The sequence below is a fragment of the Mobula hypostoma genome, chromosome 26 (assembly GCF_963921235.1).
Source record: "Mobula hypostoma chromosome 26, sMobHyp1.1, whole genome shotgun sequence".
Lineage (NCBI taxonomy): Eukaryota > Metazoa > Chordata > Chondrichthyes > Myliobatiformes > Myliobatidae > Mobula > Mobula hypostoma.
This window is the reverse complement of record NC_086122.1, coordinates 9134849-9147278: the sequence shown is the minus strand read 5'-3', so window position 1 is coordinate 9147278 and position 12430 is coordinate 9134849. Positions and strand designations below refer to the sequence as shown.

The following is a 12430-nucleotide window of genomic DNA, read 5'->3' as shown; positions in this document are numbered from 1 at the left end:
TATTGTTGCACCGTTGTAACTATATGTTATAATTATGTGGTTTTGTTAGTTTTTTCAGTCTTGGTCTGTCCTGTGTTTTGTGATATCACACCGGAGGAAATATTGTATCATTTCTTAATGCATGCATTACTAAATGACAATAAAAGAGGACTGTGTGTCTTCATAATCTAATCTAAATGGAACTGGAAAGTTATAATCAGTAAGGATGATCATTAAGATCATTGTTAGAGATCTATCTGGTTCATTAATGTATTTTTTTCCAGGCAAACCTTTAGCTGCGTATGACACTGAACCAATAAATGTGTTTACCCATAACGTAGGAGGAAGTTATGAGTCATGGGGGGGGGGGGATGGGGAATAAATGTTTGTCCCTGTTGGCTATTCCTGTGAACAAATACAGAGTATATTCCCAAACTGAACTGTAGCCTTTGAAACTGCCCAGAAATATTTGAAAACAATCCAGAAATATGGTTCAGTTTAAATCAGTGATGGTAACTCTGGGCTTGTGAGATGAGGGAAGTGGGAACTCATCTGGCTTTTGCATAGTGGGCGAGAACCTTTTCCATGGAGTCAATGGTTCATGGGCCTACCATCCTATTGATGGAAACAGTTGTGAAGCAGTGGGACCAACAGATTGATCCTGTGGGGTTCAAGCCTTCCATCGTCCTGGCTCCCAGACCTGTTGAAGATGTAGTGCTTTGGCTGGGCCGGATTTTTTTTTGGCACAGAATAAACTCTGATTAAGGTCGATCTTACGTGAAGTTATTTGACTTTAGCTCCCCACGTAAATCATCCCAACAAAAAAAAAGTCAGCACAAAGGTTGAGCACAATTTGCTCAATAATTGCTCCAGCTCCTTAGCCGCCATTTCACAGCTCACTACAACTCAGTCGGGTGTCTGCAGTGTCTTGCTGAGTTACTGCACCCCGGCCTGCAATTTCAAGCATTGTTTATGAGCCAGGTCCTTCGTTCCATTTCCAGTTCATACCGTGTAAACTTATTTCGCCAATGGAATCATTGACTTACTGCGCTTGGCCTCAGTGGCTGTGTTCCAGGGAGAGAAGCAAGAGCTGGCAATCCAGCAATTCTGCTACAGAACACGATTGTACGGGCAACATTGGATCTGGAAGCTATGCTGTACACTAAGGCCCACTGTTGAGAGCTCAGTACTGGGGTCAGCAATCTTCCAAGGTTGTTCGGGAGTTTCCAGAGATTAAAACTTCCTCTCCTGTTAGGAGCCAAGGGAAAAAAGCCATCCAAACATACAAAAGTTTGTTCTGAAATCCAGCAGCATAACCTGGTTTCGTTCAGTACAGTGCAATAGAAAGTACTTTCCAAATAGTAATGATGGCAGTTCCTGCGTCGTTTTACGTCACGGCAGAGTGATTTAGAACCATAGAACCACAGAACACTACAGCACAGAAAACAGGCCATTCGGCCCTTCTATTCTGTGCCGAAACATTATTCCGCTAGAAATAAACATTATTTCTGTGTTAATCTCACAAGGACAATCCTAAGAGGCCGGAGCAGGGTTTGGCAGCTGAGCCCTTTGAGACTGCTCTGCTATTCAACTTAGTCAGCTCAAATACCTGAGCCATGCTGTTGTGACCTTCTGACTGAAAATATCCTCGTCTCTGATGAATTAAAAAAAAAATCAGCATTTCTGTTTTCTTTCCTTGACATTATTTTGATATGTTGCAGGCAAGTTTAGACTAAATTCTCTAAGGAGTAGTTATCTTTTGGGCTCTTGTGGAATAACTAAGTTTTTGCACTGCAGAACTGGATTAGAGCCTCTGTATAATAAATCCTTTACTTACCTTATGTTAACTTTCGAACGCCTCTACGTGCTGCTCCAAGGACCCTCTGCTCCCAATACAACCCAGATATCATGGTTCTAGCTGGAAACGTTCCCATCCCCTGAGTCCTTGAGACCTTTCTCATTCTACCTAAAAGCTGTACTGACCTCCTGACCTCCCCAGTGATTCCTCTGTTCATCCCAGCCTCTGCCACTATCCCTCCCTCATGTGCCTCCCAGTCTCCATCCCAGGCTCTACAGGAGACCGGATCTCCAACCTCACCCTGCTCACCAACACCCCCACCCCCCCATCACTGCAACAGACCAGTTATCCCAGTCCTCCTCCCTACAACCTTCTAGGTCTTCGGTTCTCATTCCAACTGACTCAGATTCAGCATCTCAGACCTAAGCCACCGCCATTTGGGCGCCATGGTAACGGAGAGGTTAGTGTGAAGCTATTGCAGCTTGGGCCTTTCCAGAGTTCAGAGCTCAAATCAATTTAGATTAGATTAGATTAGATTATGAGGACCTACAGTCCTCTTTTATTCTCATTTAGTAATGCATGCATTAAGAAATGATACAATATTCCTCCGGTGTAATATCACAGAAACACAGGACAGACCAAGACTGAAAAACTAACAAAAACCACATAATTATAACATATAGTTACAACGGTGCAACAATACCATAACTTGATGAAGAACAGGCCATGGCACAATAAAAAAGTTCAAAGTCTTTTGAATGTTCCACATCTCATGCAGATGGGAGAAGGAAGAAAACTCTCCTGCCATGTCCGACCACAGTCCGACTCTTGAGTCGTCCGAAAACTTTGAGCTCTGATCAGCCCTCCGACACCGAGTACCGAGCACCATCTCGACCCGAACGATTCGACCTCAGTCTCAGTCGCCAGCAGCAGGCAAAGCTGGGGATTTTGGGGCCTTCCCTCCGGAAGATTCTCGATCGCCCAGTAACAGCGGCAGTGAACCGGCGTTTCAGAAATTTCTCCAGATGTTCCTCTGTGCTTTCACGTCTGTCTCCATCAAATCAGAATTGTCCACGGCCTCTATTTAGCGGATACGATATCATTTTTACCGTAGAGCTGCGCACGCGCGGTGCGCTGCTATCTTCTTCTCCTGCCAGCTGTGATATGCACCAGCTGCTCATACGACCAGCCACTACTTGTTCCCATGGCTTCACGTGACCCTGATGGGTGGAGGGTTGGGGGTGTCACTAAGCAGCTGCTACTCCTCGCTGTCTGTAAGGAGTCAGTACGTCCTCCCAGTGGAGTTCGTGAGTTTTCTCCAGGCCCTCCAGTTTACTCTCACGTTCCAAAGACGTACTGGGTAGGTTGATTCATCATTGTAAATTGTCCTGTGATCAGGTTAGGGTTAATTGGGCTTGTCAGGGGTTGCTGGGGCAGTGTGCCTCAAAGGACCGATGTATCCCGAAGTAAATTTCCATCATCTCCCATGTCACCTCTCCACCCTTTGACCAAAGGCCCCATTAGTCTTGGCCCTTTCCCTGGGAAGAAAGAAAGAAGCATCAGCTTTATTGTCACATGTATGTTGAAACATACAGTGAAACACACTATTTACATCAACAGCCAACAGGTTGGGGGTGTGTTGGAGGGCAGCCCTCAAGCATCACCCTGCTCCTGGTGCCAATGTAGCATGCCCATAATGTACCAACCCCAGCCCGTATGCCTTTGCACTGTGGAAGGAAACTGAAACACAAGGAAGAACCCAACGCGATCACAGGGAGAACGTACAAACTCATTACAGATAGCAGAGGGAATTGCACCCTGATCTTCTGATGTCAGGCACTGTAAAATGTGAAGCTAACCACTATACTACCATGCCACATACAACCCGTCAAGGCGCACAGTGCCCCGACTGGTCTTGTAAATGCGGTCCGCATTCCCTCACCAACCATGATGCCTGGAGTCCATCCTGGGCCGTCATGGTTAAAAGGTGTAAATGTGTAGAATCCATTTACAGTGAACTAGCCAAGCAGTCAGTGCCATGAGAAATCCCCATTCTGGCAGGCTTAGGGACTTCTTTTTAATTGCATTCTATTGAAACAAGGTTGCTTACTGTAAAAATAATGGCTAGGTAAAATATTGTGGGGGTAAGTTGGAGAGAACAATGATTTGCTAACAGATCAGCAGATATGCTCATTACTGGGTGTAGTGTTGTGCTATACTTTTCATCTATGTTCTACGTGTTGCCAACATGTTGGCCAGAATAGAGAAGAGGAGACAGAAAGGAGTTTTATCCGCTCATTTGTATTTGTTTATTGTTGCAATATGAGCTATGGAAATGTTTTCCCTACGTATCTGATCTGGCAGCACATCACGATGATCAGGTGCTATTGAAGTATGCTCTGTTTTTTTCAGATCTGCCGACTGAACTTTGCCGGGAGCTGAGGCGTTGGCGTGTCTGGCAGGACTGGTCACATCAATGGACATCCCAAAGGCAGAGATGAGCCTCATCACCAACAGCATTCAAGCTTATATGCACATCGCTTGTAAGTACCCAACTCCTGTACCTCCTCATTGCGTGAGATCACATCACCATAACCCACACCCATCACCGTAAGACCATAAGATATAGGAGCAGAATTCGGCCATTTGGCACGCCATTTCTTCTTGGCTGACCCATTCTCTGACCCCGATCTCCCGCCTTCTCCCTGTAACCCGTCATGCTCTGACTCATCAAGAACCTATCAAAATCCAATGACTTGGTCTCCAGAGCCGCCTGTGGAAACAAGTTCCACAGATTCACCACTGTCTGGCTGAAGAGATTCCCGCTCACCTCCATTCTAAATGGACATCCCTCTATTCTGAGACTGGGGCCTCTGGTGCCAGACTACCCTTCATAGGAAGCATCTTCTCCACATCCACTCTGGCGAGGCCTTTCAACATTTGATCGATCGGTTTCATTGAGATCACCCTCATTCTTCTCAGTTCAAATGAGTACATCAAACATTTCTCATATGATAGGTCTTTCAATCCTGGAATCATTTTCATGAATCTCCTTTGAACCTTCTCCAATGTCAGCACGTCCTTTCTTAGATAAGCTGCTCCTAAACAGGGGTGAGAAGAGGGTATTACCTGGATGGTGGGAATCCTTGATGATAGACATCTTCTTCTTCTGAAGTCAATAGTTGTTTTGTTACACCCCCTATTAGAAACATAGAAACATAGAAAACCTACAGCACAATACAGGCCCTTCGGCCCATAAAGTTGTGCCGAACATGTCCTTACCTGAGAAATTACCTAGGGTTACCCATAGCCCTCTATTTTTCTAAGCTCCATGTACCTATCCAAAAGTCTCTTAAAAGACCCTATTGTATCTGCCTCCATCACCATTGCCGGCAGCCCATTCCACGCACTCACCAGTCTCTGAGGAAAAACTTACCCCTGACATCTCCTCTGTACCTACTCCCCAGCACCTCAAACCTGTGTCCTCTTGTGGCAACTGTTTCAGGCCTGGGAAAAAGCCTCTGACTATCCACACGATTAACGCCTCTCATGCAGTAACACTGATATATCAATACATCCTGTTATTGAATCAATATCCTGTGTCCAGTTTCCAGCCCATGGATGTGAATGTCTGGGGAGGTGGGCACCTAGGAAAGTGACAGGGATGCAAGAAAATGAAAATGAAAACATGTCAATAAAAGGACATTAACAGTCATGCACAGAGAGAGCATCACTCGTAGAGCTAGACAGATACACAGGCTACGTACATACAGTATGTATATTTGTGTACTCCTAATGGGCTGTGTTATGGCAATATTCATTTCTGCACAGCTGGTGAAAGTCTCTGGGCAGGTCAGTGGGAGGTCAGAGTGCAGTGTGTATTTTGCCCTCAAGCTAGGCCAAAGTGGGTGAAGTCATGTTTCTTGCCAGATGCACAGGTGCAGTGAGGTACATTTACAGCGAAGAACCTGCTCTGTAGGCATGGAGATTTAGATAACACACGGAACGCAAATCGCACGCAAACGATACAAGAAAGACAGGCAGAACGAGGCATCAGCGCAAAACAAAACAGAGACGATTCCATGTTTGTGCAAGAGGCAGCCCGGGGTGTTCCACTGGTGAGGTAGGATCGGGGTTGTACTGGTTGTTTCAAGAACCGAACAGCTGTAAACGTGTGGCTGCTCCTGAACCTGGCAGTTTGAGGTTTCAGAGTTCAGATTTCAGGTGATAGGAGTGAGAAGGTGTTATGACCTGGATGGTGGGGACCTTGATGATAGAAGCCATCTTCTTCCTAAGTCAATGCCTCATGTAGATACTTTCAATGATGGGGAGGGCTGCGTCCACTACTCTCTGAAGCTTCTTGCTATGTCATGGTCCGAGAACACTGAGCAATCAGCTCTGCAGTCAAACCAAATCTACCCAGGCTGGAAAAAACAATCAACGAAGCAAACGTTTTGTAGCTTCAGAACACCCCAGACTGCAATTCTCCCAGTGGCATAGCAGCGTGGCGGTTTTAAAGCACCGGCTGTAAGATCGGGGGTTCAATTCCCGCCACCATCTGTAAGGAGTTTGTAAGTTCTCGTCAGGACCGTGCTCCCACATTCCAAAGGACGTATGACTAGGGTTAGTGAGTTGTGGGTGTGCTGTGTCAGCACTGGACCTGTGGCGACAGTTACAGCTTCTTGAACAGTGTTGCTCATTGACGCAAGCAGTGCATTTCACTGACAAACAAAGCTAATCTTGCCTTACTCTTGTAAGTGACATACAGGTGTTGATGCGGGGGTCACTTTGTATAAACCATCTGACTGACATTGGCATATGTATGGAACTTCGGTGAGCTTCTGCTTTTGTTCATGTTATTTATGTGCACCTGAGACAGCCCTCCAAGGGTGCAGCCCTCAGAGGGAGCACTCCCTCCGACGGTGCAGCGCTTCGAGGAGGCAGCACTCTGAGGGAGCGGCACTCCGAGGGAGCACTCCCTCCGAGGGTGCAGCGCTTCGAGGAGGCAGCACTCTGAGGGAGCGGCACTCCGAGGGAGCACTCCCTCAGAAGCTCCAGTCTCTGCAGGTGTCCTTGATCTGAATACACCGCTACTCAGATGTGAGGTGATGATCAGATGAGTTGGGTTGAATCCAGATCCTCTCAGGATTATATGCATGACCACCTCTAATACAAGGGTTCTGAAAATCCTAGGACTCCCTCTCCCAGTAGGGCTACGTCCTTGCTCCACCACACCAATGTACCTGGGACTTGGGGTAAGAAGGTGCTTATCTGACTTCAAAACCAGTGTCCCTAGGACTAATTTGGTCCAAGAAAGGGAGATTTTTTTTTTTGGAAGGTCTCTCTCCACCACTGGGCTGGTTTTGTAGAATCTTCTGACATGGAAATGGCCATTCGGCCCTGCTCGTCCATGCTGACCTGTGGAGACCGTTCTTCATTAACACTATCACCCAGCACTTGGTGCATTGGCCTCTGTGCCAGAGTGGTTCAAGTGCTCATATAGGTGCTTCTTAAATGCTGTCAGCAAACCAGCTTCAACCACCTTCTCAGCTGGTACATACCACTCCTTGTGTGAAGAAAGTCTCTCTCACAGCCCCCTAAATCTCTCCCTCCTTACGCTAAACCTATATCTTCTGCTTTATCTACCTCCGAGACGAGAAAAGGTTTACTGCAGTCAATTCACAAGCAAGAGAAAACCTGCAGGCGCTGGAAGTCCGAGCAACACACACAAAATGCTGGAAGAACTCAGCAGGCCAGGCAGCATCTGTGGGTAAAAAGTACAGTCGATGTTTCGGGCCGAAACCCTTTGGCAGGACTGGAGAAAAAAGCTGAGGAGTGGATTTAAAAGGTGGGGAGAGGGAAGAGAGAAATACCAGGCAATAGGTGAAACTTGGAGGGGGAGGGATGAAGCAAAGAACTATGAAGTTGGTGAAGGAGGCAGAAGGCCATGGAAGAAAGAAGAAAGGGGGTGGGGAAAGAAGCACAGAGGGAAGTGATGAGCAGGCAAGGAGATAATATGAGAGAGGGATGAGGGGATGGGAAATGGTGAAGGGGGAAGGGGTGGAGGCATTACTGGAAATTTGAGAAATCTATGTTCATGCCATCAGGTTGGAGGCTACCCAAACGGAATATAAGGTGTTGTTCCTCTAATCTAAGTGTGGCCTTATCCCAACAGTGGAGGAGGCCATGAATGGACATATCAGAATGGGAATGGGAAGTGGAATTAAAATGGGTGGCCACTGGGAGATCCCACTTGTTCTGGCAGATGGAGCGTAGATGCTCGGTGAAGCTGTCTCCCAATCTACGTCAGGTCTCACCGATATGCAAGAGGCCACCGCAATCAATGCTAGCTATACATCTTGTAATTATGTACACCTCAATTATGCTCCTTCTAAACCTCCTCCTCCCCAAGCTGAACAGATCAAGTTTCTCCAGTCTCCCCTCATAACTACCAACACACTCAAAATTCTGGAGGAAGTCAGCAGGCCAGGCAGCATCTATGAAGGGAAATAAACAGTTGATGCTGCAGGTTCTTTAACAGGACTTGCTGATGAAGGGTTTCAGCCCAAAACATTGGCTGTTTATTTCCCTCCATAGATGCTGCCTGACCTGCTGAGTTCCTCAGACATTTTGTGTGTGTGCTGCTGAAGATTTCCAGCATCTGCAGAACTTCTTGTGTCTCCTCATAACTAAACTGTTTTCTCCCAGGCTGTCATGGTCCGGATTGGGGTCCCTTTAAATTTACCTTGTTTATGTTACGATCCAGACCGTTGATTCCCTGTTTTCCCGTGTCCCTCGACTATGGTGATTAGAGGCAATTTAGACTCGGCTGAACCGGTAGTTTATAGTCTCCGGCTTTCAGCCGTTCAGTGTGGGAGCGTCTGCAAAGTCATCGAAGGCACGGTGTGCCAATGTCATCTGGCCGGAGCAAGCCTAGTCTCTGCCGAAGTGAGTGCCGGTAATTCGCCTCTCCTCACCGGAGCAACCCTGTCTAATTACCTCGCCAAAGCGAGCCTGCAAAGTTTCCTCACCGAGGTGGGTCCGTCAGTTAACCCGCCGGAGGGAACCAAGAACCGCTGTCTACTGTTCCCGGGCCAAGTCGAGAGCTCACCACTACCCGGAGGCTCCAAGTCAAGTCCTGGCTCTGGGGGCATTCAAGTACCAAGTCAAGTCCTGGCCCTAGCAGCATTCAAGCACCGTCAAGTCCTGACCCTGGCGGCTTCCCAGTTCTGAGTCAAGTCCTGGCCCTGGTGGTCTGTGATTCCTGTCCTACCCCCTTGTCTGAATCCCTTCTCTGCCCCTCTCACCTCTAGCCCTCGTCTGCAGCCCCTGCCTGCACTTAGGTCTAGTTCCATCACTGGAGCTAGATAGGTATTGTCTGGTGTTCATTCGTGTTGGTCTTGTCTTGCCTTCGTGGGGTAAGTCAGGCCGTCTTGCCATTGCTCTACGGGGGGTCATGTCTTGTCTTATCTGGTCCTCGCCTCCGTGGGGGTAAGCCTGGCCGTCTTGCCGTTGCCCCGCGGGGAGTCATGTCTTGTCTTGTCTTGTTCTCGCCTCCATGGGGTAAATCAGGCTGTCTTGCCGTTGCCCCGTGGGGGGTCATGTCTTGTCATGTCTTGTCCTCGCCTCCGTGGGATAAGTCAAGCCGTCTTGCTGTTGCCCTGCGGAGGGTCATGAGTCCCGGCCCTATGTCCTGTACCCAAGGAGGGGTCCCGGCTCTCTGTTCTGTGTGCGAGTCCCAGCCCTATGTCCTGTACCCAAGGAGGAGTCCCGGCTCTCTGTTCTGTGTGTGAGTCCATGGTTCCATGTACCTGCTCCCCGAGACCGAGGCTCTGTGTTCCCATGTTCCGCCTCTCCCTCGCCCATGTCATGTCCATGCCTGGTTCTGGGGTCCGAGCCCAAGGCAAGACCCAGGTACTGGGTCCTTGCCCAGTCTCGGACTCGGAGTCCATACCCTAGCCTCTTCATGTCTCCTCTAGTTTTGGGATCTGATTCCGAGTCCAAGCCCAGACCCTTGGTCCCAGCCTAGTCGTAGTCCTGAGTCCTTATCCTGTTCGCTATTCCTGCTTCTGTCTTGCTCTCCTGGTATCGTACAATAAACTAAATCTAATTAACCTCACAAGATGTGTCTTGCATTTGGGTCCACCCTTGCGCCCAATGCCCCCGTCAGTGTGACACAGGCAACGTGTGTTGTCATTGGAGAGAGTCCAAAGCAGGTTCATGAGGATGATTCCGGAAATGTTGGGGTTAACATATGAGGAGCACTTGGCAGCTTTGGGCCTGTACTCATTGGAATTTGGAAGAATATGGGGGGATCTCATTGAAACCTACCAAATCTTGAAAAGACTCGATAGGGTGGATGTGGAGAGGATGTTTCCTATAGTGGGGTTATCCAGAACTAGAGGACACAGCTTTCAGAACAGATGTAATGAGGAATTTTTTTAGCCAGAGAGTAGTAAATCTGTGGAATGCTCTGCCACAGACTGTGGTGGAGGCCAAGTCCGTGTGCATATTTAAAGCAGAAGTTGATCGTTTCATGATTAATCAGAGCATTCAAAGATATGGCGAGAAGGCAGGTGTGTGGGGTTGAGTGGGATCCAGGATCAACCTTGATGGAATGGTGGAGCAGACTCGATGGGCTGAATGGCCTAATTCTGCTCCTATGTCTCATGGTCTTATTCTGTACCTTCTCCGGAGCTATCACATCAGTTCTAACCTCTGGTTATTAGGACCAGCAAACAGTATTTCATCTGAGGTATGACCACATTTTTATCAACTTTGAAAAATCACCTCTCTACTTCTGTATTTGATGTCCAAATTTATAGAGGCCAAGATAGGAACATCATCCTAACCATGATGTCTGCCTGCATTGCAACCTTCAAGGACCTGTGGACTTGGACTGCAACATTACTCTATTCCTCAATACTACATAAAGTCCTACCATTCATGTACGCCCTACCCTCATTTCTGTCCACACTCTAAATCCATGCCTGGATTGAGGAAACTCACAACCCCTGGTTTGAGAAGCCTGCAGAATCTCAGGCATTTTTGGCTTGCTGAAGTTCAAACCATTCCATTGCACTCATTCCTACTTCCCCAGAGAGTTTATGGATTATCCAGCCAAATCACTGTGGATAATTGGAAGAACTTCTCTCTCTGTTTTTCAGATTACCAGGTTTAGACTCCTAGAGGAAAGCATGGAAGGAGACTGGAAAAAAACAAACAGATTTAATTCCCTTTAAAATTAACCAGCGATACTAGTCATCTTTAAATGTTTCAACTGCTGCCACCATAAAAGGCCCATAACTTCACAGTAAAATGACAGTCTTGCTTGTAAAGGCCCTTAAAAGCGAATGGATAAGACTTTGCTGCATTTTGTGGAACTCTAGTTAAATCACAGAAATAATACATTGCTCACGTGTTCCCATGATCTTGGTAAAAGAGACCAGAAACTTTAGAAAGTATTTTATTTACAAGGGGAATTTCATTCTGTTTCTTATCCACATCACGGCCTCTTGTAGAACGGACAGACTGCATTCCTCAAGAGTGATCAGTTTCAGGAACTCTCATATCAACATGCAATTCAAAATATGCCTAGCACATTTCTCAGCTCACTCCCACAGAAGTGGAGAATTCTAACATACTGACACATTGAGTCCCTTAGTTTATTGACATAGCGGGGCCCTTACATTACCAGGCAAAAGATCCAGAAAATGCAAGCTTAAATCCCACTTGGCTATCTGTGCATTTTAATTCACTTATAGTACTTAAAAACTGCCCATAACAGTAAATTTCCAAATCTCCTTTAAGAAAGGGAGGCTGTCAAGAGTGAATAACATTCTTATTACACCTGGGCATTGCTGCAAAGGCCAGTGTTTATTGTAAATTCCTGATTACCCTCGAGAAGTTGCCTTCTTGAACCATTGCAGGCCTTCAGGTCCAGAATATAGACTCGATGATAAATTCCAGGATTGGAACTTCCGGGAGACTCCCGGAACTTCCGGGAGAGGTGGGATGTCTGCAATGGAGTAGCTCCTTAGCAGCTAGCCAGCTAGTTTAAATAATGTTAGCTATGCTAATGAACAAACTCATCTCAACATGTCTTTTACAGTCTTAACCCACCATGGGCAATAGAAAAGTCACTGTTGCAAACAGTGCAGTGAGCAACACTGTCATTATTTTGACCCCTATTAGGCAGGAGTACACTTTAATGTAGTCTGGGGTGACGTACGTTTTATATTTTCTTTTTTTGGATCACTCTGCCATGGCGTGCTCTCTCTGTCGCTCTCGTGCTCTCTCTCTCTCTCTCTCGCTCGCTCTCAAAAAAAATAATTTCCGGGATATTGTATATAATTTGCGGGCATCAGGGAGCCACTATCAATGTGCGGGAGACTCCCAGAACTTCTGGGAGGGGTGGGATGTCTGTAATACCTGAGTGGATAATGGATGATTCCACCATTTGGGCTACTGCATTAGAACATACAGAATGGACAAAGGCTTTCGACTGTTTTTTTGGTATTTGTTTGGTATTCCCAGCAATTTTGCAATATGAGACAAAATGGAGTTACAGTCCTCATGCAAATTGTTGATGCTCTTTAGGGTTCACTTGACCCTGCTAGGAACGTGGCATCAAAGACTGGGCCTAACTTTGTG

At 46.9% G+C, this 12430-nt stretch overlaps 1 protein-coding gene across 11 annotated transcripts in view; it reads left to right on the top strand.

Moving 5' to 3' along the window:
* Positions 1–12430, top strand: part of eva1ba (eva-1 homolog Ba (C. elegans)) — a 123249-nt gene that overhangs the window by 104869 nt on the left and 5950 nt on the right. For all 11 annotated transcript variants that reach the window (XM_063033547.1, XM_063033546.1, XM_063033541.1 and 8 more), the window contains one exon: positions 4190–4320. In XM_063033547.1, the coding sequence (XP_062889617.1) occupies positions 4254–4320 (67 nt within the window). In that variant the 5' untranslated portion in view covers positions 4190–4253. The remainder of the gene's footprint in view (positions 1–4189; positions 4321–12430) is intronic.